At 36.7% G+C, this 27,682-nt stretch overlaps 1 protein-coding gene and 1 long non-coding RNA gene across 3 annotated transcripts in view; one reads left to right on the top strand and one right to left on the bottom strand.

Moving 5' to 3' along the window:
- The window catches only part of LOC126808779 (5'-nucleotidase domain-containing protein 3), a 457,910-nt gene extending 434,533 nt beyond the window's left edge, over window positions 1-23,377 (top strand). The window contains exon 15 of the mRNA XM_050533756.2: window positions 23,192-23,377. Coding sequence (XP_050389713.1) covers window positions 23,192-23,201 — 10 coding nt within the window. The 3' untranslated portion in view covers window positions 23,202-23,377. The remainder of the gene's footprint in view (window positions 1-23,191) is intronic.
- On the bottom strand, window positions 9,942-11,197 carry LOC126820684 (uncharacterized). Of its 2 annotated transcripts, none has more exons than XR_007680069.2 (3): window positions 10,981-11,197; window positions 10,569-10,678; window positions 9,942-10,235 (listed from the first exon to the last, which is right to left on the bottom strand). It is a non-coding gene; the product is annotated as an uncharacterized LOC126820684 (long non-coding RNA). The 2 variants fall into 2 exon arrangements; XR_007680070.2 differs by having other exon boundaries at window positions 9,942-10,175.
- Window positions 23,378-27,682: the final 4,305 nt, after the last annotated feature.

Here is a 27,682-nt window from a genome sequence, read left to right as displayed (position 1 = left end):
GGCCCAAAGAAGAAAGAGTGTTCCCCGGTGGTATGTTTCCTCACTGCCAAATTTTTAAAAACCGCGACCGTCACGTGCAAGTCTGAAAGATTAAAAGTTTTATCGAATCCTAAAACAGCGCCATTATTTTTTGCACAAAACTTTTTATATCTTTTATCTGATCGTCTGTATAGCAGATAACGGGTGGCACTTTCGATTTGGTGTGTACTACTTGTTGGACAAATGGATCACATTGAACAAGATTTTCTAATTGGAGGACATTGTCAGCAAAATTTTGAGTATATCCCTTGGCAGCACGTTCCTTCTGTAATATAGTATACCTTTTGTTCCGGATTTTCTTAATATCCCTTGGGCCGCTTAATTCACTATTTTGGAGAAGATGTGTCTGGTAAACATTAGATGGCATACACGTTCTGGCTTCTTCACCCATTGATTGCAGTGCGGTATGTGGTGATCTTATATATGGTCTGTCTGACTGTTTCGTGTTACCGTGGGTATTACTACCAGGAATACAACCAATGTACTCAACCACGGCACGGTTACTGAACTGGACCAAGTGACTCTGCGTTTGTAGTTTGAAGATATCTTAAGTGTGGAGTAGGAGCGATGGACATTAGTAATATCTTTAGGATCTGGTTATGGTTCAAGAGTAACGTAGATTCGTTTAACGTTTATATATATTCAGTGGTCGACGGTTTGAAGTAAGGAAATAAGATATCGGCGACGTTCCTTTGGTCGTCTGCCACACGCCACATTCGTCCCAAAAGACACTCGGTTGTCCGTTTCGTCGTCTCGTTTGGTTTTCAGTATTGTTGAGCACGAAGTATTCATGTGCTTTTTTTCCTGCTGGAACTTTATCAATGACTGAAATTGGTTGGCATTACCGGGTCGCAAGCAGGTTTCAACCAATGGAACAAAGTGATCTGGTAACCATCCTTTTACACTTGTGCTATATATACAATTCGTCCACAACGCAACAATCGGTGGCTTAGCACGGTATTCGTGGTTTACAAATTGGTGTAAACTGGAATAAGCAGCAGTTAGGCGGGACTCAAGGTATACTGTTTGAAGGTTTCTGTTGACCACGTTAGTGAGAGCCATCACCGTCCACTGAGAGGAATATCTTCCAGAAGTCGCACACTCAAGTGATGCTGTCTTATATGAAGGTGATACTGCATCTACACCCGCTGCTTCAGGCTTCTTAATATAGTCATCCATGTTAAGTAACATCTGAATACATGTGCGTAGACGTAATTCTGTGTTAAGTCTGTTATCGCCCGTTAAACTTATAGATATGGAACTGAATTAGAGACAATTTCCATCTGTTGTGGACGTATAAGGTGTTCCGTAATGCATCAAACCATACTTCTTCATCAGCAACAGAGAAGGGTGGTGAGGGGTAGAACGTAAGTTACTTGGCCGAGGTGATTTAAAGTGATTTATTATTAATGTAAAACATTAGTAAATACGAAAGTCTTCAGTGCGAATTCAGATATGTTGAAAGTGAAGTCAGTTGTTTATATGTTTTCAACGTGAATTCAGGTGATTTTATGTGTTTTAAAGTAATTTAATATTAATGGAAAATATAAGTAAATTGGAAGATTGTACGGGCGAATTCTGATATCTCCAAAGTGAATTATCCGGTGATTGTAAGTGAATTCCGGTGTATGGATTGGGCCCGACTAATCACCGGAATTCATTTACAATCACCGGAATTAACATCGAAAACCCCCGATTCCTCCCACAAAACTAATTTATTTTAAATGTATAATACATTATAATGTAACGAATTACTATTTTGATATCTCCACAGGCCAAATAAAGGCCCTGTGTGTGGTGTGTATTTATTTGAAAGACTACCGGAATTCATTTCAAATATATGCATCATGGTTATGATAACGTAGGGCGCGTCGTATTACCCAATAGGCCGAACTCCAAAATAACACTAAAAAACAATTTGCGTTGAGTGACCCAATAACTCCAAAATAACAACCAATAACTTCAAAAATATTGACTGTGGAAACACAAAATAACAATTTATTATGAGTTTAAGAAGCGTAACTGGTTTTTGTCCAAATCGGAGGTTCACGGGAGATAACTCGTGTACGTGATTTTTGTTGACAAGAAACTTATGTGTACTTTCGTTGCAATTCGTTGTAATTAGAGATTAATTAATAGTTTATTAAAACAGTAATTATATACATGAAACATATTATGGTATATATAGTGCAATAAACAATTTAATATTATAGCTATATTTATTTATTTATAATTGCAAATTGTGTCGATTGTCACTTTCTGTCATCGACATCGTAACTTGTTTTGTAATAAATAAATGAAATCAATTTAAATTAGTTCCGCTGACAATTGATTGTCTTTGTTCAGAGTATTCTCATGTTATGATAGTTTATTATGTTGTGATTGTATGTGATTTGTCACTTTATACAATGACAATATTTACATTTAATATGATTTGTAAATCCGATATTTTGACCATTAAAGGGAGATTACTCGACATGTGTGGAGAAAATCTCGTAACTCGTCAAATTTGAGATGTTTTAAAAACATTATGTGTAGAACCTATTTGTAATTCATCAAAAAGCCTCTTTTATCAGCATTTCAGTCCTAATTTTAACTTACAATATTATTTGACCAAATCCATACACGCGAATTCACTTTGGAGATAACAGAATTCGCCCGTACAATCTTCCTATTTACTTATTTTTCCATTAATATTAATATTGAATTACTATAAAACACATAAAATCACTGGAATTCACAGTGAAAACATATAAACACCGGAATTCACTTTCAAATATCGGAATTCGCACTTCAGACCTTCGTACTCGATCACAAATATTTTACAATAATAACAAATTACTTTGAAACACCGGAATTCACTTACAAAATATCTGAATTCGCACTTTAGACCTTCGTATTTACTAATATTTTACATTAATAAAAAATTACTTTAAAACACCGGAATTCACTTTGAGAAAATCGGAATTCGCCCCAAGACAATTGTATTTACTTATATTTTGCATTAATATTAATACTAGAATGTATCTGCTGTAAAACGATATTTCCAGATGGTCAACTCTGGGAAACACAATAAAAACACAGCAGTAATCCATGTAAAATGTCAAACCGAACATTAATTCTCGAATGTAGATGAGCTAAGTTTATTCCAAAATTAACTTAGTGATAATAAGCCAATCAAATAATTATAAAGTCTATCAATAATGGTTTGGATGTTTTCATAGATAATCCGTTGTAGCATGCAGCGGGTAGACTAATCACCGGAATTCATTTACAATCACCGGAATTCACTTCTAAAATCCCCGATTCCTCCCACAAAACTCACTTATTTTAAATGTATAATACATTTTGATCTCTCCACAGGCCAGATAAAGGCGCTGTAGGTGAATTTATTTGAAAAACTACCGGAAGAGTAAGCTCACCCTGCCTGGCGCCACACCCGCCATAGCTGCATCCAAACTATTAGGCGAAATCTCGGTAAAATAGCGTGATTGGCCAATGGACTATCGGTATGCAAAATGCACGTGATGAACAGTGTTAACGATGTAGTAGACAGACATTATCAGGGAGATTGTATACGCGTCAATTAAATATATCTAGAATAATAGCCGAGAGAGACATGTTATATTTACCAATCAAGTCAATATGACGCCCATAAAACTTTTTAAAGGTTTTAATAAGTTTAGTTCGCAAGTATCGCTGTAGTTGAAGCTTAGATGACAAATACCTCGATCTACTTAAAAAATCAGAGTAAAATGAACAAGCTCTCGCGTAACGAATTAGTTGAGACACAAACACTCCATAAGCTGGTGATATTGGACATAGGCGTACGTGGCCGAACTTGTTCCAGAAAATTTTGAAAACCAGACGGCCGTAGACGCGATTTCCAGGCATTTCGAATACTTTCTAGTAATTTGGAGTGGGTAGTAAATTATGTCAGTTGCAGACTGGTATTGGCCAGAAAGTGCAATGCACTACTATCTATAGTTCACATATAGATATGTTTTACTGGTTGGGGCAGTGGGGGGGGGGGGTATCAGTGGTATCTATCAATATCTATATCTCCTCCTCTGGCATCGACAGGTAGCATATGAAGTGTATGTATGGATAGGGAAGGCATAAACAGAGGGTGTATACTGCTTTTCAGCTGCTCACTTCTATCACTGGGCTCGTCCGCTGCATGTAGTTGGATGCCAGTATACAGGAACACAGTATACAGGAACACAGCATGTGTACGTGCTAGTTCTATTCAGATGGCGTACGTGTTCATCATTGACTGAACTGCTTTCTTTCCGCTTCCATATTATTAAAAATATTCAAAACCCGACAGACGGCGCGACGCTTCCCGACAAACTGAGCATTCATTCCCGACAAGGCCATACCCCTACCCCACCCCATTTTCAAAAACTCCTCGGCTAATGACCGATCTCACAATTCTGAGCTCTTTTCAGATTTCTATTTTTTTTTTCATGAAAATATTGGGGGAGGGGGGGGGGGGCGGTGCCCTCCCCCCCCCCCCCCGCCTCGTACGCCTATGATATTGGAATGTTACTACTAATAAATGGAAAGTTAACAATCGGAAAGTCAAAGTCATCACGTTTATCGTACAATTTAACACTAAGTTTATGGCAATTGTCAAAATCGAGACGCAGATCCAAGTAGGAAGCGTAATTGTCACTGTCAGTAGTGTTTTTAATTTCGAGCTCATCAGGATATATGAATTCTACATAATCACTAAAGTTTAGATTATTCAGTGATAGAACATCATCGATATATCGATAAGTGAAATTAAAATGTCTGACTAATCGTTTATTTGATTTTACGAGTGCCTGTATGTAAACGGCTTCGTAGCAATAGAGAAACAAATCAGCAAGCAAAGGTGAATTTATTTTTGGAATCACTATGGTTCTTAACAAAATATGTGGAATTGTAATTAACAACTAAATATTGATATCTAACATTTCCCTATTTAGATGAAAAGACACTGTGAATAATGTCTTTTAACCGAGCTTTTAATTTACTATGGGGAATTTTAGTGTACAAAGTAGAAAAGTCAAACGTTTCTATAGATGAGATTGAAGCAAGTGATCTAGATTGTAAACCATCAAGTAATTCTTTGGAATTTTTTAATATCCACATTTGATTAAAACCACTACGAGAGTATATTTTGTCACAGTATTTTTGAATACCCTCTTTCACTGCCGTTAGTATAGATGTCAATACTTTTGAAAGTGGTTTTGTGGAACAACGGGATGAACCTGCTATAAAACGTTGTTTGTAGGGATTTTTATGTAGTTTAGGTATCCAATATAACTAGGGCAGATCTGTATAGGTATCTCCACATGGAGTACCAAATGAAGTGAGTACAGATCTGTGATTGGATATAATTTCATCCTTACTAAGCGTAGAGCGTTTATACGTAGCACTGTCGATTGATTTCCCGAAATTAAGTTCTTTGAACAGGCAGTCATAATAATATCGTTTACATATAAACACTAAGTTATTGGACGCTTTGTCAGCCGGTACAATGACATACTTGTCATGTAAGACGTTGAGATTTTCAACAATGCTAACATCATTGAAAATAGATTTAGGCCTAGTATCAACTAACAAACGTTGCATATAAATTCGTCGTTTAAGTAAACGACTGATAGACTTAGTCCAATCTGAGAGAGTATCAGAGATAATATCTTCCCTCTTGGCCTATGATCTGGCGTAATCCTCTACGGCATCCATAATAAATTTGAAATTTTGATCCCATGAAAATGGTTGCGGTTCCCGGTATTTGGGTCCTTTAGACAAAATCTCACGTAACTTATTATTCTGGACTATGTATGCATCATGATTATGATAACGTAGGGCGCGTCGTATTACTATTACCCAATAGGCCGAACTCCAAAATAACACATAATAACGATTTGCGCTAATTACCCAATAACTCCAAAATAACAGCCAATAACCCCAAAAATGTTGACTGTGGAAACACAATATATAACAATTTAGTTGAATTTAAGAAGCCTCGCTGATTTGTGCCCAAATCGGAGGTTCACGGGAGATAACTCGTGTATGTGATTTTTGTTGACAATAAACTAATGTATACTTTCGTATACTCCGATTTGAACAACCAGCGGCTGCCAGGTAGGATACGCCCACATTTTCGAGAGATGGATAGAGAACAAGCTAAAAAGAAAGTGATTTTTCCTACAATCAAGGGCCATAATTCAGAAAACTACAATTCGATATGGGCAAATATCGAAAGGAACCGAGATCTTTGGGTTATAAACTTACATTTCAAGTTTCAACAAAATCAGATAAAAATTATGACCTCTATAGGGTCCACAACCTTGATATACTATATTTTTACGCTATTTGAGCACGAAGGGCGGCCATTTTGTCTGTCAGTTTTGGGCCGATTTTCACGAAATTCGAACTCAGTCACCCTTAGGGTGTAACGGTGATATAATAATAGGTTATTTTAAATCGGATAAAAAATTATGACCTCTATAGGGTCCACAAGCCAAAAAACGCGATTTTTAGTACAATCAGGGGCCATAATTCCGAAAGTTACGTTCTGATATGCACGAATATCGAAAGGAACCGAGATCTTTGCGTTATAAGCATACATTTCAAGTTTCAACAAAATCAGATAAAAATTGTGACCTCTACAGTGTTCACAAGCTAAAAACGTGATTTTTCGTACAATCAGGGGCCATAATCCATGAAGTTACAGTCCGATACATGCCAATATCGAAAGGAACCGAGATCTTAGGGTGATAAACATATTTTCCGATTTCATTGAAATCGGAAAAAAATTGTGACCTGTAAACTGTTCACAAACAATTGTGGACGGACGGATGTCCGGACGGACGGACAGGGGCGACGACAATATACGTCCACATGAAAATGTGGGCGTATAAAAACCACACTCGGCAAACCTCAACAGATTCCAGTACCCTACATCTAATCTCGGCTGTATGACCAAGTCCGCCATTAGAACTGGGGGGTTGGATGGCTGAATGGTTAGCGTGTGCACGCTGTATCATAAAGTCTGTCATTGAGTCAACTGGCGTGGTTTCGAATCCCCGGTTGTACGTGGCAAGGAGTAGGGTCGCCTGTCCAACCTCGTGGGTTTTCTCCGGATCCTCCGGTTTCCTCCCACTGCTAAAGACCCCTACGCGCAAGCGAATTATTGAAATAAAATTAAACCATATGTTAGTCCCGAAATGACCTAGTCTGTGTCGAGTGGACGTTAAACTCCATTTCTCTCTCTCTCTCTCTCCGCCATTAGAACTACTTTCAAGTTCCCGGATTACAATGGCGTTGTCCATGACGACTAATGACGTCATTGATGACGACGTATTTGAAAAATGTTTTATCATACAAAATTTTCAAAGTTTGAAGCTGTTTTTCTTTCAAGTTTATCCGATTTTCTCTAGACAAGGACAAATTTGTACTGAAAATTCTACACACTCTTCGAACGACGCAATTTTGAGAACTTCTTTCTAAACGCGGGCAAGTTTCTCTTATAAGTAAACCGGTGCCGCATCGCAAATGTATAGGCATAGGTGCATATCACTTACTGTCATCATAGATAATACCGTATGATTGCCGACTCGTCTTTAGCCCTTTACGTGATGTTGCGTTCTGGTTCGTGCGCATATTTTTTTGCGCAGGGGGGGGGGGGGGTTGTTTACTTCCGGTCTAAGTTTCGATAGTACGTACGCACAGTGACACGCGAAATTGACATTTTTGAAACTTACGTTTATGAAATTAATAAAATGAACACGTATATAAAAATTATATGAAAAAAAAGAACAAGATATCTCCTTCCAAAATATTTTTAGAATATTGCAAAAGATTAAATAGCTACTGTGTGACGTTAAGTTGAAAAAAGGTTACAAATGGGCAAAAAATGCCTTTCTTCATTCATGAATCATGTACCGTACCAATTTACACTAAAATTAGGAAATATTTCTGATATAGAGATAATACTTCAAACACCTTTATTTTTATTTTTCTAATACTTCAAAAAAAATGTTCTACAATTTAATTTGCAGAAGGAAAAAGGTTATATTGCGAGCTAACTAACCCGCACCTCTGTGCCACACACAGGCCTACGGTATAGGCCTATCTATAGACAGTAATTAGTAATAGTATGATTAATAAAATTAGATGTTGCATTTTATTATCAATTGCATGGTATATTAGAACAGTTTTAAAAATCTTGTTTATATTCAAATGTGCATTTTTTTTTAATAAATTCAGCTTTGTTTGTATACTTTAGTTGATAAAGATGTAAATATCCCTACAAAATTCTTTTCCAATCTAGGCCTAATTAATAATTTTAGAAAATGGCCATTTATTTATTTTAAGTCCCTCTGTCATTTAATTTAGTTAATTTTATAAATGCAGCCCCCCCCCCCCCCCAAAAAAAAAAAAAAAAAAAAAAATACACACATACTTTTTTTTCAGCTTGCACAACTGTAAAAAAGTTTACTTATATAAATCCACCCCAATGTAAGCAATTATTCATAGTCTTTTTGATCTAGGCTTTGTTGAGAAATTAAATTAGCTTCAGTAGATATAACAATTATATACAAGGAAAAAGAAAACACTATTAGTATTAAATAAAAACGGAATTATTGCTTTAGTTGTCAATGAAAAGGAATTTTTGTTCTAAAATAGATTCTTCCAGGAATCCTGTACATTAAAAGATTTACAAGAGTTGATAAAGGCAACTTCATCCTTGATATCTGATATTTCAATGTTGGCCACACCAATTTGATTTCCTGTTCTTCGGGCTTCGATATAAAAATAAATAGCTAATTAAATCATGTGAAAGATGTTTTGTTTAAAAATTTGGAACTATAAGCTTTTGAACAGTACAGCCAAGTACTTTTGGTGTTTAAATAGATGTATGTATTTTTCCAGAAGAACCAAATAAATAAATATAATGAACGTCCATTTCTATAGCGCCAAAATTCCGCAAAAATTGTGTTCATAGCGCTTGGCAAAACATACCTACACAAAGTCTTTAGCTCTAAGTTATCACTTGTTTGTAACAGATGAGTTTTTAAAAATTGTAAGGCACTACATTTATCTCATCATGTTGTTTATATGAATATATGATTACGGTATCCAATATCATTCATGTCATTAACATTTAACTTGTTTGCATACTTGACAATTTAGCCTATAGATCTAGTCAAATTTTTTTACAGAGTTACTTCGTGTAACCGGGGTAATTAACAAGACTGTTTTGTAAGGGTTTTTTTTAAAAAAAAATAATTAAAACACGTCATCCAAGCGAGAACCAAAATATATTTCTTTGTGTCCTAAATTAAAATAAAACAATAACAATAGAAATAAATTTGAAGGGGAATTATGTAAGATTTAGATAAAGAGCTGGTCGTTCTCGTTATTAACTATAACATTTCAAAAATAGATAATGCAAATTGAATATATTGAAAATTTACCACCATACCGTTCTAATCTATTTAAAATCTGAGCAATCAGATGGCATGAGAGTTGATTATGGTCTATTCATGTAAATAAATGTCTAATTGATAATTTACATAACATTAAGGCCCAAAGAAAGACCTGCAATAAGCAGATTTAGCTCTTACATCATGCCTGTTTAACATTTAAAAACGCATCTTTAATTAACAATACTTTTATGATAAATTAATAAATGTATTATTAAATAAAGCGATCAGACAATTTTAATGTTACATAATTGGATGAATAATTATATAATTTATAGGCACCTTATTAGATTGAAATACCAACTCTTCTTCCTCAACTGATAAGATTAAATTATTTAAATCAAAAAATGCAATAGCCTAATATTATTGTTAAGATTAACTTATTTAATTGAAACAAAAATTGAAGGTTATATTTTTAATGATTAATTTAATTACATGGAACAGTAAACCCATATCCTTAAATATCGACCGGCAGCTATTTTTAAATATTAATTTTTCTCCAGAACCGTGTTATTTCCTGAAAAGCCATACATCTCAGCATTGTAACAAAACCAACCTTATCAATATCGGAGCAAAATTGACTGAATTCTGTAACACCAACTGGCAGATCCCTTTTTCGCGAAAATTGGTCATTTGGCTTCAATTCTCAACCTATTTAACCATCAACATAACCATACAAACACATTACACATAGCTTGAATGGTTTATTTTCTGATGTTTGAAATACATAAAATTAAATAATTATGCTTAATTCAACTATACAAAATTAAAATCAATAATGATATAATACAATCAAACAATTTAAACCAAATCCCTTGTTGAGTATTAAAATAAAATAATGAAAATAATAATATCCCCCCCCTCCCCCCCCCCCCCAAAAAAAATGGAATAAAAAAAATAAAATATAAATAAATAGATACATAAAATAAAATACTTTATCAATATATTAATGTCTAGTGTCTCAATATTTATACCCCCCCCCCCCACACACACACACACACACACACAATATGAAAAGAAGTAAATAACATAAATAAAACATACAATTATTTATCAGTATCACAATAAATCAACATGAAATATATTTGCTTCACAAGCTGGCACTCCCCTAGGCCCCTAGGTAGCAAACAAAAGACGGGTACCAGTACGTTCTGCTGAAAATACAAAAGATTTTTAAAAAATTGTGTAATTAAAAGCTTATATATAGCCAACACAGCAATGTTATTATTCATACCAAACTGTATTTTATATATTTACGATTTATTAATGATCTGCAAGTATTATTTTACAAATTAATGAATTGAAAACTCTATTTTGCCGATTTTTAAAAGTAGGTCAAAGCTGTCGAACTTTGCCTTAACTGGACAACACACGTGTCGAGATTTTCATGAAATGTAATACTTATTTATAATACAATATAATATCAAAATTATAAGATATTCATTTTTATTCTTACCTCGAACATTGCTTCTATTTCTCGTTACCATTTAACCAGATGATGCCACATTTAATACTACAAGAAAGCGCTAAATAAAAATATCGCTACTGGGCCTATAGTAAACAAACAGCGAGAACAGAAGACCGGAAGTGATTAACCACCTTTCTCGCCGTTTCACGCGTTTCGCAACATAACGTCGAGAATTCATGAGTCGGCAATCATACGGTATTATCTATGCTGTCATACAGCCGAGGCTAGATGTAGGGTTCCGGAATCTCCCGAGGTTTGCCGAGTGCAAAAACCAGTGACGCTTCTTAAACTCATACTAAATTGTTATTTTGTGTTTTCACAAATATTTTTGAAGTTATTGGTTGTTAGTTTGGAGTTATTGGGTAACTCGACGCAAATTGTTTTTTAGTGTTATTTTGGAGTTCGGCCTATTGGGTAATACCATGGACTGTATTATAAGGTCCATGGTAATACGACGCGCCCTACGTTATCATAACCATGATACATATACTTGAAATGAATTCCGGTAGTCTTTCAAATAAATATACCCACAGGGCCTTTATTTGGCCTGTGGGGATATCAAAATAGTAATTCGTTACATTATAATGTATTATACATTTAAAATAAATTAGTTTTGTGGAAGGAATCGGGGGTTTTCGATGTGAATTCCGGTGATTATATGTGAATTCCGGTGATTGTAAATGAATTCCGGTGATTAGTCGGGCCATATTCATATCATCCTCGTACTTTATCCGGCGATGTGTATTTTAATTTCTACTGTAGCAATATAAACAGTTAATATTAAGACATTTGAAGGCGTGGGTATAGTTTTAAAAATCAACTAAGCGTTTGCCCACGCGTACACGTGTCAAATTCAATCGTCTCATAGAGTGTATTCCGTTTCAGTTTCATGCACTTCGCAGCAAGAAAAGGTCCCACTGCTGAGCGAGGCCGATTGTATATTTCATGCATAGCGAGACTGATTAGGCTCTATACACGATATTGGGTGATGAATTTCCGTGTTTCTGGGATATATAGTATAATGTCCTTAATATACGTAAAACGTTCTAAAGAAATATGATTATTTTATGACAATCAATTAAAAAAATATCCCCCAAATCTTTTAAAGGTAAGAAAAAGTCCCACTGCTAAGCGAGGCCGATTGTATACTTCATATGGTATAGTGCAACGGATTCCGCTATTTCTGTGATATATAAGAAATAAATTAATTCATAGAAATACTTTATAATCTTTCAAAATTAAGAAAAAATCCCACTGCGGAGCGAGGCCGATTGTATATTTCATGCATAGCGAGGCCGATTAGGCTCTATACGCGATATTGGGTGATGAATTTCCGTGTTTCTGGGATATATAGTATAATGTTCTTAATATACGTAAAATGTTCGAAAGAAATATGTTTATTTTATGAAAATCAATTAAAAAAAAAATATCCCCCAAATCTTTTAAACGTAAGAAAAAGTCCCACTGCTAAGCGAGGCCGATTGTATACTTCATATGGTAGGCCTATAGTGCAACGGATTCCGCTATTTCTGTGATATATAAGATGCTATTTTTAATTTATATAATGCAATCACTCAAATATTATTTTTCTATGAAAATTAATTCATAGAAATACTTTACAATCTTTCAAAATTAAGAAAAGATCCCACTGCTGAGCGAGGCCGATTGTATATTTCATGCATAGCGAGGCTCTATACGCGATATTGGGCTATGAATTTCCGTGTTTCTGGGATATATAGTATAATGCATGTCCTTAATATACGTGAAACGTTCGAAAGAAATATGATTATTTTATGAAAATCAATTCAAAAAATATCCCCCAAATCTTTTAAACGTAAGAAAAAGTCCCACTGCTAAGCGAGGCCGATTGTATAGTTCATTTATATAGTGCAACGAATTCCGCTATTTCTGTGATATATAAGATGCTATTCTTAATTTATATAATGCAATCATACAAATATTATTTTTCTATGAAAATTAATTCATAGAAATACTTTATAATCTTTCAAAATTAAGAAAAGATCCCACTGCTGAGCGAGGCCGATTAGGCTCTATACGCGGTATTTGATGATGCATTTCCGTGTTTCTGGGATATATAGTATAATGCATGTCCTATATACGTAAAACTTTCGAAAGAAATATGATTATTTTATGAAAATCAATTCAAAAAATATCCCCCAAATCTTTTAAACGTAAGAAAAAGCCCCACTGCTAAGCGAGGCCGATTGTATAGTTCATATGGTATAGTGCAACGAATTCCGCTATTTCTGTGATATATAAGATGCTATTCTTAATTTATATAATGCAATCATTCAAATATTATTTTTCTATGAAAATTAATTCATAGAAATACTTTATAATCTTTCAAAATTAAGAAATGGTCCCACTGCTGAGCGAGGCCGATTGTATATTTCATGCATAGCGAGGCCGATTAGGCTGTATACGCGGTATTGGATGATGCATTTCCGATTCAACTGATGTTAGACGCTTCAAGAGACTTGGATTAGTGATGTTAGCCGCTTCAAGAGGACCTATATTATTAATTTATCATATATATTATTAATTTGGCTTATTGAAGCGGCTAACATTAACACATGTGTATTCACTATGGAGAAACATTGACCAATCAAATTTAATTGAAGGACAACTCCGAGCAAGGATTTTTCTGTGGTCACCAAGACCTTAAGATTTTAGATTCCCGCCAATTTCAGCTGAAATGTCGAATAGGCGTTCTTACGAGAAACCGATTATAGTTAATCGTTTTGCAATTCCTGTTCAAACACATTTACGGCAAAATTAATCTAATCGGCTTCACCTAACTGTCGTATTTACCACGAGGATTGGTTGTTCTTTTAAATTATTGATGTTCAAAGGGGCCAAGTTAATAATTCATAACTTAAATTATAATTTATTACTCTTGAAAAAGGGTTATTGAATTTCAGTTGAGAAAGTTACAGCCAATCAAAGGGCGGTTATAGGTATAACGTCATTATTATAGGCTACTGCTCCCATGATGATAATAATAATAAAAATACAGAGGCGGATCTAGGCTCTGATGGGCCTTAGGCTACTCGACCAACTTAGGCGAAAGACCGAAGACATTTATCGTTCAAGTTCGTTGCAACAACCTCTGTGGGAGATTTTAATTTTTTAAATTACACGTCTCTTTGTACTAATTTAAAAACCATGATCTCCACACATTCGACATGTGCCAGTATTTAATAATTCTTTTTTAAAATTGGAATTCTTTTTAATCTAATCACCTAAAAAATAAACATTACACGCGTAGGAATACACGCGAAGTTTGTTGCCGAGTGCCATTTTGGCCAATCAAAATAAAGAAAACGTTTAGCCCCGATCCTTCAATCATGGCGTATTATAGTCAACAAGGACACATTTTTCTGGCATTCTGACCAGAAAAATGAAGTGCCTTATTCATCAGAATGCAACACAGCCCTGCAAGCTACTGGTTTTTAACGGCAACACAGTGGCAGACTTTGGATGGAGAAGAAAAAAACATTGCAATCACGTATCGAGATGTGTTCGAAGGTATATTTGTATGTTATTATTAGTTATTTTATTATTTTTATTTTCTTAGTCTTAGTATTAAAATTTTTTCTAGGCTGTGAATGTTCACGTTGGTTGTTGTTAAGAAATATAAAAAGTACTTGTTCACAATACATGGTATCACGCAAACCAGTGGTGGGCAAACTTTCAAGTTTTAAAACAAAACTGAAGCCTAAACTGGTGAAGGGCAAAACATTTTTATGAAACATAACTAACAAATTACATTAGTAATTAATTACAATGTCAAGGGTTATGAAATATCATTTTCAATAAAGTAATATTAGAAATATGGAGTACAGCACATAATATTTAAAATTACATTCTCTTAGAATCATTTTAGTCAGGTTCCATGGAACTTTGTCAAATTTATATTCCGTCGGTGATTGTCTAAAACAAAACCTGCCATCTTGTGGGAGCATAGATTGGAATAGCCTTTACAGAAAAATCAAAGGCAATTAGTCTAAGCCGTAAAAAGATCTGCAAAGATTATTGATCCTACAGGCGGAAATGCTATTTAAATAAGCAATTTTAGATTTTGATTTCATTTAGAGATTGCATTGCTCAAAATTCACACATGTGACATACAATTATGTTTTTTCTATCATATTTCCTATTTTCTTTAGGAACAAAGGAAGAAGCTTCAAAGGTGAATCAAAAAGATGTTCCTGTAAAGTTGCTGCTCTTTCCTGTACAGATCTATGTGGATGTAAAGACTGTCAAAATTCCACACCTACACCCACAGAGATGGCTATGGATGATAATGATGATGATCATCATGATGATGAAGAAGAATGTTGAATGTAAAAACTATATTTTGTTACAAAGATTATAATCAATACATTCTCAATAAAAAAAAATAAATATATATATTTTCATTATTACATCAACAAATATTTGTTTTAAAAGTATTATTATTTTTTCCTTTTCTTTAAAATGATTTTCTATCCCCAATTCTTTGTACACCATTAACCTGGCATTACTAAAATTAAAGCAATATGTGGGAGCATGGATTTTATCCTCAGTTGAATGCTACATTCTCACATAGTTTATAACTCTTACATCAGGTTTTTTTTTTTTGTCTGTCCCTTATGATCGGCTGAAGTTTAGTGATTTTTTTTTTCTCTTAATTTCTGATATTTTTAAAATCAAGTTATTCCATCGGATTATAATTTTGTTTTATCTTATATACTATTCAAAAAAAATAGGGGATATTTGATTTTGGGGGCATAATACTAAAATATGCAAATGACTACGAAAAAAGTCACTATAGAACCTAACAGAAGAAACATTTCCAGTTACATGTGACGCCCAAACGCACCAATAGCTACCGCATGGAATGCAGGTGATGCTTGGGATCATCATGGGGGTCCAACCCAAGATTTGCACGACTCTGACTTTGAATGTTACAGTCATTGTGGCATTGAATTCCAGGGTGGAAACATCAGTTTAATTGTTTTAGTGACCAAAAAACAAATTTTGATATGCGTCGGCTTACCCAAAATGAAAGGTTACGTGCCCTTGGCATGCTACAGATCGGCACAACACAGGCGGTTGTGGCGCGGACGATGAATGTTTCTCAGTCTGTCATAAGCAGGCTATGGTCCAGATACCGTGATACACAATCTGTACAGGACAGACCACCCTCAGGTCGACCAAGGGCGACAACTCAAGCCCAGGATCGATTTATCCGTACCTTGGCCTTGAGAAATCGTGTCATCACAGCAAATCAGATCAGCGCTCGTCTTCAAACAGACACTGGTGTGAGAGTGAGTGGCCAGACGATTCGGAATCGACTGCATAGGGGTCACCTTCGCGCCCGACGTCCTCGCGTGATCCCTTGTTTGAGAGATCATCACATTCAGGCAAGACGTCGTTGGTGTAGGGATCGTCAACACTGGGATAATCGACGCTGGAGCAATGTGATGTTTTCAGATGAGTCAAGGTTCACTGTTGATTTTTTGGACAGACGTAGGAGGGTGTGGCGTCGTCGAAACGAGCGCTTCCAAGACGTTAACGTCATCAGACATGATCGATTTGGGGGTGGTTCTGTTATGGTGTGGGGAGGCATCACTGTTGCTGTAAGAACGGCTTTACATGTTGTTGCAGGGCGTGTTACAGGCCAGTACTACCGGGACAACATCTTGGCAGTCCATGTTGTGCCGTTCGCACGACGTCATGGCCGCCGTTTCATCTTCCAGGATGACAACGCAAGATGTCACAGGGCCAGGATCGTTACAGGTTACCTCCAACAACAGAACATCACCACATTACCTTGGCCAGCACTGAGTCCCGACCTCTCCCCCATCGAGCATGTCTGGGACATTCCTGGACAGAGGTTACGTCAACGTCAACAACGTCCTGCCAATGTCCAAGAACTTGCTGCTGCGTTGCAACAGGAATGGGACAATCTGGACCAAAATGACCCTAGACGTCTCATTAGGAGTATGCCACGTCGGATCAATGCTTGTTTGGCAAACAGAGGAGGATTTACCCGTTACTGACTTGGTTGTGATGCTGTGGTAACTTTGCTGTTTGACCCCGGGTATCATTTTACCCTTATAATGGTCAGTCTGTGCCTTACTTAGTCTAACGATCATTTGGAATAAATCGATGAATGTGAACTTCATTTCATTTTGTCATTTGTTTCTTCGTCAGTTTCATTAGGTGACTTTAATAACACTTAAAAATCAAATATCCCCTACTTTTTTTGAATAGTATAGTAAAACTAATGTTTTTAATCTGTATCATTAGTCGATAATAACAGACAGCTTTATGGATGACATTCACTCGGTTTATTAACTGCAACGTTTCAATGAGGTTACTCTCACCGTCATCATTGCTTGATAACGGTGAGAGTAACCTCATTGAAACGTTGCAGTTAATAAACCGAGTGAATGTCATCCATAAAGCTGTCTGTTATTATATATCACTTTCACTAAATGATTTCAAAGACATCATTAGTCGAGTTTTAAAATTCAAGTAATCTTTGTTAATATTGAACCTATCATTGAACTCGCTATAACATATATTAACCATAACAAATTCATGAATGATTTAGTATAATTATAAAATCAAAATCAACATGTTTTATTAAATTTTAAAATGACTTTGTATATATGTTTTTACTTTCCTATTGTATGCTGATTCAAGCCTATAAATTCATATCTTATCAACAGAGCTTGTACATACTGTTTTTTTCCATATTCATTTTCATTAAAATCAGAACTTTTGTCAATTAAAGTCATTACAGTAATATTTAAAGGATCTAAATCGCTAACACTTGAGACCTAGAAATTGACAAAAGTGGGTCGCGACGCATATAATACTGTAGTATGAATGTATATAAACTGATTTACAGTCTCAAGCGAGTGCAAATTTCTAGCGTCTGGTTATTCCAGTCTATATACGCCGTTTGATTTGGTGCAATGTGTCTAGCCTCGTCCCTCGAGTCTTTTGATACAACTGGGGCTGAAGCGCATTATGGTACACGATTCGTGTATAAATGGTAAAATGTTTATTTTGTCTTAAATATTGGATATCAAAAGCCCATCTTTTTCCGGTAAGATCACAACATGAATGTTGATTTAATTTGACAAATAAATCGTGTTTTCAATGTTGAAGATTTTGGATGATATTGAGTTAGAGACTTAGCTACTTTAATGTTTAAATTTTGAACTACATGTATTAAAAATCTTAACTATTTCTTTATATAGCAGACATGTGCAGCATACATATTTATTTTGGTCTATTATGGTACATTTTTTCTCAATTGTTTCATGTTAATTATCAATGAATTAGTGTATGTGTAGTGTGTACATGTGTTTGTGAGTGTATGTAATATATATATGTGTTTATTTATGTATTTGATTTATTATTGTAATTTCATTATGTTTTGATTTGTTTTTTTTTGGAGAGTGGGGTTGCCTGCTCTATAATCCAATTATCTTTAATAAATAATGTTAAAAAAAATAATTTATTTTTACAACTCCCATAGACCGCTCCTTTGAGCAAGACCAAGTAGTCTATATATATTTTTTAAAATAGGGGAATGGACAAACAAGGGACATTTTAGCCAGTTGTTAGAACACAACCTGTATTATACCTATGCATTAATTTCAAAAAGTCATAATTTAGAAAACACAAATAACTGTCCACAAAACATCAGTTAATTGTTATTACATTGTCAAACCTTATTAGGGGTGCTTTTGTGGGTATATTGATATTAAAAGGTATTTCCAACCTTATATGGAGGGTTCGGGGATTAAGCAGTGTATGGGGGGGGGGGGGTTGCTGGGCCTTGCCTTTGATTTATGCATAGTTATATTATTTGGATGCTACAGTGTCGACTTGATTGGAGATGAGGAAGGGTGGGCTTAGGGGATCTATTCTAACCAGTTAATATTAGGGTGAACTCGACAATGCAAAGTATGTATGTCTACACACGCAAAGACTACAGTAGGAAGAGAGCCTCTAATAAAATATAGCTTCACACACCTTGATTGATTTTGATATTTGGCAATTATCTATATTTATATTCGATTATATATAGGCATATATCATTGCTATCAAACAACATTTCCAACCCTTCTCAAATTATCTTAATACTCGGAGCTGTGGTGGGACGTTAAACACGATGCATGCAAAAATTAATTCCACAGTGTCGCGTAGGCCTACTTTCTTAAGAATAATAAATTGAATCCTCACATTTACACAGGCTACAAACAGCTTAAAATTTGTTGAGAGAGGACAAGCACGTCGGGTATTACCGACAGCGGCTTCACGGGGGTAAGAGGGGTAAAGCTTGTCTGGCATCGGGGAAAACTTTCCGTCTGATGGGGTGGAGGGTCCGAAAACTCGGCACATGTGAAATAATCGCCAAGTGGTAAGCAGCTGTCAGTTGGACACTCTACCCAATGAGTCATCGCTGACCTAAATCTTTCAAATTTATGCACTTTTTACATTTTAGCCGACACCGGTAAATACCAGTATTAATAGTGCGCACTTTCTTTTCATTAGAAATATGATTTACAACGAGTTTGGTTAAAAAAAATCGACCTAAATATATTATAGCAAAACAACGACATTGATCTATTAAATTCTCCTTAAGGTCACGTGTATTTACTGTTATTCGCTATTTACTAGATTTTCATTGGCTGAAAGCTCGCCGTCTCACTACTTTTATTATTGCGAGGACAAAAAATGCTGTCGTTTAGATTATTTGTTTAAAACGTTTCTGGCACATAAATTGGAGTGTGGCAGTTTTGTTTACAATACATTAGGGTTATTTCTCGAGAAATAAATATTAAAACTTTCCACAGCGGTGAGTTGCAACGACTTTTGAAAACTAAGCTAGTTAGAACTTCCCAGTCCTCCGCCTAACTGGGCCCTTTGCGAAACTGGCTTTAGAAATCACTCCCTCTGGGCCTGACCAAAAGTGGATTCTTGCCACCTTTTATGAACTTTGACCTGGAAAAAGCAACTGCAGGGCACTTTTTTTGTCATTTTAGGCCCCATTCCGGAACTGGATGTCCGAGAGGTCTGAAATTTAGGGCCCTGGCCCAGAATGGTCCCACCACCTGGCCCCATATTCTTAAGTCCCCAATTGCGGTCCCTTGGGGCTCCGGTGCCCCAAAACGACCTATTTCACTCATTAATTTTTCTCTTTTTTTTAGATCTTCCGCGGAACTAGTCCTCGCGGCTATGCCCGCTAAATCTAACCTTACGCGTCGCGTGGTGCCCTTGAATTTTTTTGGCGGCAACCGGAAGTGGGATAAAATAGCGAATAACGGTCAATTGACCATGACCTTGGCCTTTAAAGGTCAAACCAAGGTCAACACGTGCCTCCCAGGGGTAGATTTAGTTTAAGAAGCCGCAACCTCAAGATCGTCGGATGTGGCTCGGGATTGGCAAGTTATCTGCCCTTGGACCACATCACTAAAAAACCGGCTATTAACTTCCTCAGGGAATATTGCCCAAAAAATGTCTTCCGATCGATCCGGGATTTGGTGACCCGATAGATCGACCCCACATTTGCTCTTCATTTTATTTTAAAATCGCCCACCAAAAGTCGTGACCTTGACCCGCTAGGGGCCCCGGAAGTATTTCGGTTTTTGCCACCTAAGGGCCCATCTAATAAAGTCGGGACCACCGGACCTTGACCTTCCGACATGGCATCATGGCCCACGTGACCTTGGTAGGTCAAGTTCATCTGAAAGGGTCAAGGTCACTAAAATATCTACCGACTAAGGTGCTCCGGGGCATCTGATGGGACCCCGGCCCCACGCAGCAAGTCAAAAGTCATGCCAATGGATGGACACCTCATTGACCTTTGAAATGAGACCTTGACCTTTGACCTGACATTTGCCCTTGGCATCGAAAATGTCCTGAAACTTCATGTACCATCCAGACTTTCGCCAGAAATGTCAAGGTAAAAGCTAAGGTTAAGACCCACAAGGCAGGTGACGGGGCTGTTCCGTGGGTCAAGGTCATCACCTTAGCTAACATACAATGTCTAAGGCGGCAACTTCGGCAAAAGGTCACCTCCAAAATTCATCCACTCGTCTGTAAACGCCCCAAAGAGCTCTAGGGCGGGCTTCTAGATTGGGTATTTGTTAAGTATATCTACCCCGAAAAGTCGCCTGGTCACTTCAAAATGGACTTCCGGAGACCGGAACACGGCGAAATTGACGCCCAAAACACGATTGACCTTGACCCAACATCTGGGGGTCACATGGAGGTCACGGCGCGCACCCACGAGGTCGATTTAGTTTAAGAGGCCGCGAGCTTCAAGTCAAGGTCGTCCGATCGGGCCTGGACTTAGTGAGCTGATAGAGCGACCACACATTTGTTCTTCGTTTCTCAAAATCGTCAACCAAAAGTCGTGACCTTGACCCGCTAGGCCTTCCGGAAAGTATTTCGCTTTTTTATCCCCGGGCCTTGACCGGTGGGTCTAGGTCATATTAAAGGTTCAGGGTCAGCAAAATATAGTCCGACCTAGGTGGGTTTGCCTTCGGTCACGCCACTGGATGGACAATTTATTGACCTTTCAAATTTCACCATGACCTTTGATCTGCCTTGGGGTCGAGAAACTCCCAAAACTTCATACATGTACCATCTAGACTGTAGGGAAATGGCTTAGGGTCAAGGTTAACGTCTGGGCTCGGAAGGCCTGTCACGGGGCTGTCTCCATATGGGTCTTGACCTCGTGTGACCTTTCCTGGGAGATTACTTGTCATCGTTAAAAATAACCCTTAGACTAGAATATTTTTCTTTAAATGAATAAGAATAATGCTAATACTCCTAAATAAAAAAAATATTGACGAAAATCGATCATTCCGTTATCGATATTGGAAAACTCCCATTGCACCTGCCTGCCGCAGTGCCTGGTGAAATTCAATTAGCGTACGACTACGATTCGACTTCTGGTAATTCCCCGAAATATGTTGTGACGTCACATGTGCGAGACCAATGTAAACAAAATGGCGACAAGTGTTTGTTCGGATAGTGCATCAATTACTGAGGAGTTCTAGGCGAGTTAAATTTGTAATATAATGAATCCTCGTTTGAGGATTCCGAAAGAGATATCATTGAAAACGACGGCAGGGTTCATCCATATCAATTTGAGCCTTATTATGCAGACTCGGATGAACGGCTTGAACAACCACGCAACTACGATCGTCTGGATTCCACGACCACGAATGGTTAGTGTTATTATACGCCCACAATGTAAACATGGACGTATTTGCCGTCGCCCCCGTCCGTCCGTCCGTCGTCCACAATTTATTGTGAATGCTCTATCGCCAAAATTTATATGCATTATTTTAATTTAAATTAGTAAAACGAAAAAGCCTGTTGTCAAATTTCAAAATTTTCTGTAAGTTACTACCAGAGTTAAGGCCCATGTAACCTTGTTTCATTTTGTAGAACTTTGTGAACCCTCAAACGACAAAAATTGTAATCTGATCTGTATAAAATTATCTTGTAAATGCCCGAAATGCGTCAACCCTTGTCGACCGCGCGGACGATTTAGATGCTATGGGCGTATGTTTTGTTGCCTGACAACCTATCTTTATTATCTACATTACAATTTATATTTTAACTTTCCTGAATTATCTATCAGTAATATTGTGTTTGTATCAAATTGAAATTCACACTTTCTTTTGGCCTTGACATGGATTTTTTTAAACAATCATTCTGAGCTAGGCCTATTATTCCTTTTCAAATTCATAAAAGATAATTATAAAATATATATATCTAAGCCTAATTGTTAAAAGGTATACATACTTAGGCCTAGGCCTATATTCTCATTGTCAAAATAAACAAAATTATTATCATTTTAGGGGGGAAAAATCATGGGGTTTTTTAAATACATTTTTCAAATTTGAATCATTTATATATCTGTAGATAGGTTATTATTGTCAACTTATTATTATACCTAGTCCTGTATGATTATTGTCAAAATTTGGCAAATTATGAATCAGGTTCTCCCGCAGCTAAAGACCCCTATAATATTCTATCATATACCATACATGTATGTATGTTATTCCTGAAGACATGACCCAATTTGTGCAGTGGACATTAACCATATTGAGTGAAAATAATATACCAATATGTATGTTAATTATATTTTCAGGAGACATTAATACCGAACATGGCTTAATGACAGTTTGTCAGGAGGTATTGGGGCTAGTTGGGAAGACAAATTGCTGACGGTATACAAATACTATCTTGTGTTGTAAAAAATTATCAGAGAGACTTTTGTATAAGAAAATGCCATGCAGGATTTAAGTGGAAATAAAAACAATATGTATTCAGACAATTTTTTATTATTTATCTGGAGGATTCCCATATGATTATTACATCAATCAACCACATGCAAGTACTATTTAGTACCATATTGAGCTAAATGTTGGTTTTTTTAATGTTACTGATGGGCTGGCACAATTTTTAATCAGGCGCGGATCCAGGATTTTTTGCAGGGGGGGGGGGGGGGTCTAGGTTGGATAATTGCTGAACTAATTGCGGTGGGCATAGCCCACCGCCGCGAGCGCCGAAGGCGCTGAACGTTGTAACGGGGGGTATGGGGGCCCTATCCCAGAAAAATTTGGTAAATTAGATTCAATTTGGTACATTCTGACGTATTTCCGGAAGGTAAATTCCAAAATGACAGGTCTAAAAATCGCCAATAAAATCGCATAAAATGTCCTTAAAATGTTGATGGGGAATGCTCCCTTCACAGGTGAGGAACAAAATATCTTCAGATACCATATTATGGTTGTTCTTAACAAGCTTTATTAGCAGTATCAATTTACTATTAGAGTAACCAGTCCATTTAAGTATAGGAAAGTTGGTCGGGGTTTTCCAGAGCACAAACTTTCACAGACGAAAAGTCTATAGACTTGGTTTACTGTTTTTACTTTCAGCGCATAAAAATAAATAATATAGCTTGCAATAGTTGCACAGGCTTAATCATAAATGTAGAGGTTTACAGGGAATTTTCACACAAAATTAAACAGATTTATCTTCCAAAAATTATGTTGGACCTTCACTTTAACTGTGCAATGCAGAGAAAAGTCGGCGTGACATTTTTCTGATGAACTGCCCAACGATATTCTCGACATTTAGTAGTACGTTTTCAAGCCATTGAATACAACTATAGGTTATTCAATGGCCATGGAATACAACTATAGGTTATGCAATGGCTGTATTCAATGGCCGTATTCAATGATATTTGCTTGTATTTGCATGTAGTTATAGAATAAATTATGATCTTCACTGGGAATGAAATAAATGTATGACTGGCAATGAAAATCGAAGTATACGTAAAATTATTAAATGAAATGGGGTTTAACGTCTTACTTTCCTGCTCCATCCAGACTAATGAAGACAGTCAAATAACATGCAAAGAGTTACGAGGAAACTTTTGCCCAAATAGCGGGGCTTTAACCCACATATATTTACCGGTATTCTTATTTTTAACTCAAACTATCAAGGGTTCTTTAACGTGCACACCAATATTTGTACACAGTACCCAGACATTGTACGGGAAAGTGGGGTAAAAGGGACCCATTAACTTCGAACGTTCACTGCTTTGGTCGAACGAAATAGAATATACGTAATTGTTTGTCGGGTTGTAGCATCAGGAGCACTTTTCGAGTAACGAAGGTTTCATTACGAAATAATGATTAATTTTGAAGTTTTGCATAAATAAAGAATAATGTGTCAGGAGTCCGTTTTACCCACTATATGGGGTAAAACGAACCCCGCTACAGAGGAAAGAAGAACCCCTGGTGCCCGCCTTACCCCAGGTCCTAGGTTATCTATACTATACTATTAATACTTCGATCTTTCGTTTCTTACCCAGGCAACAGTATGATCGCAAATACTGCATCTTTTGAGCAGTGGGTCGTGGGCGGCCGATAATTTCGTCAAATTCATATCATTGGATGAGTTTGTATAACTGACAGATCGCCTAGCCCCGGTTGCTAATTTGATAATAGACAGTAATTAGTAAATGCGATAACTTGCATTATGCATAGACGGGAGGCCAATCTAATCCTACTCCCAAACCACATGAATTAAAAAAATAAATCAACTATTATTTGTTAGAGTACATGCTATTTTATTTTAACTCTAGCACATGTAACAAATATGTTCTCATTGTTCACCCGTCTTCGTAATGTGGATTTTGGAACTCTAAATTCTCTACTCGCTCGCTTTATTCCCATCTCGGCATTTCGAACAGAAGCAATGGCCCTTTCCATAGCAGAAACATCCCACGAATTCTAGGCATCTGAAAATCAGGGAAAAAACAGTAAAAATTATGATGTACCTACCAGTAGACGCGAAAGATAAAATAAATACATTATAGGCCCTATGCACAGCCTAAATTTTGAGGAAAAAACAACACTCTAAATAGTCTAAACTAGTACAATACAAGTCAATATATACCAAAAGTAGATCGGGGTAAGACGGACCCTACTCCGTTTTGACCCCACCGCAATGGTCCGTCTTACCCCACAGGTCCAGAGCTGAAAAAAAGTATCACGTCTGCTACAATTTGTTTTTAAAACGAAGTGGATATTTAACCGTATACGGCAAAGTATCTACTTCCGCTATTTTACCGTACATCGTTTCGGCGCAGAAGCACAATTTTACGGGAAAAACATAAACCACTGATAGTCTTAGTACTTAAATTAAAACCGAAATCCGCAGAAATGCGCCCTCGACCAAAATAGAATAATATTCTAAATGCTTTTCTACAATTTACATTTATTATCTTATTTTCATTTAAAAATAATTTTCCAGTTTCTACCATAGAAATTCAAGTATGGCTATTTCGTTCATTTATAAGAAACGGAAAAAGAAGCTTTGTTAGACAAAGAACGAATAGAACTGTTAGGTTTTGGGTTAGGGTTAGGGTTTGGGTTATGGGTTAATGTCAGACGCCAAAGCGAAAACTGCTAAGTCCAGGTATCAGAGAACTGCGCATGTTAAACGGAAGCGTACGGCAAAATAGTAAATAAAGTAAAGTGCCGTATACGGTTAAATATCCACTGCCTTTTTAAAATGGATTATCATGTTCCATAAATATAGGTTATATGTTCACAAAAATGTTCACATGGCATTCATAAAATTTCCTTCAAAGACTGGTGTGAATAAAGTTAGTATTATAAACTACTAACCTTAGATCCAATCAGCTAGAAAAGAAATTCGGACCGTCAAACTGTATGTTTACATCGAAACGACATCACCCATTACTCTCGGTTAACGCGAAGGCCGAATAACGACGTCATAAGGTCATCAAGTACACAACGCCACATGCTTGCAAAATATAACCGAGGGTCCGCCTTGCCAAGGGTCCGTTTTACCCCACTTATCTTGCCAGGCCCTTCGTCAAGCACCACTGACGTGGAAACCACACCATAAAATCCCGGTTATAATTATATACTGTATCTACCTTGTATCATCACTATGGATAGGCCTACTTTCTGAATGGCCTCGAACACTGAAAAATCTAAATGTTCATCAGCACTGTCATAACACCATCAGGGGCGTGCTTGCCCCGAAGGGGCCCGGGAGGTCGGTCCCCAAAGGCGAACCGCGCGCCGAAAGCGCGACGCTGGTAGGGGGGGGGGTCTGTGGGGGTTCTCCCCCCAGAACATTTTTGAAATTTGACAACGGGAAACGCGTTTTGCAAGCACTTCTGGGAGAAATCTAGGTATCATATTTTCCAAATTTATGCTGCTATTTTGACTATAAGACATACTACTGTACTACACAAGACACTCATGACAGGTCTGCTTAATATAATGCTAATGAAAATTAGAACTCTCAGGGGGGGTCCGCTTTTACGGGTGGACTTATTGTTTAATGGGGGCCTGGGAGGACACCGTCCTCCTAAACTCCCTGCCAGCACACCTCTGAACCATTGTCTTTAATAGTCTCTGGTGGTGGAGTCTTGGACCTGAGTTTTATTTCTCTTCACCATCATGTTAAAAAATGGTCTGCAAAAGAAAAAAATGTTTCTTAAAATCTTTTACACAATACAACAAGTACAACTACAAGTCTCTTCAATTACTGATTGTTACTGTAATCCTGAGGCTGAATACCAAACGAAACCAAAAGAGCATTATATAATTTTATACAAAATATCTTTTCTATAAAAGAAATAGGAGAGATATCATAGCCGATATCAACAGAATTTGACTCACCCTCATATTTTCTCTCTGCGAGTCTCTACTTTCTTCAGTAATTTTGTATCCTGTCTACGTAGGCCTATCACATCTCATCTAATGATCTAGGCCTATATCTCGGGCGGTTTGCTCGGGTTACGACTGATTCACAAATAAAATCCACAGTAGGGACAGCATCTGATAAGACACATGTGACTGGCGTTTGTCCTGTTGCTTCCAAAATTATATGGTTGAAAGGGTAGTAGGTCTACTCGTCTGTAAAAAATGTGCCGAACAAAACACTGAATGAATATGATGCCTGATGCCATGGCGTGTAGTCTCTATCATCCAGAAAAATATTCTACGAATATTTGTCTGGACAGGTTGTCAGCATTTGAGAAAAATTGGCTAGATAATCCGGTCTTTCACATTATCATAAGGAGGCAGAT

Source organism: Patella vulgata, chromosome 1, assembly GCF_932274485.2.
Source record: "Patella vulgata chromosome 1, xgPatVulg1.2, whole genome shotgun sequence".
NCBI lineage: Eukaryota > Metazoa > Mollusca > Gastropoda > Patellidae > Patella > Patella vulgata.
This window is presented reverse-complemented; position numbering and strand designations above follow the sequence as displayed.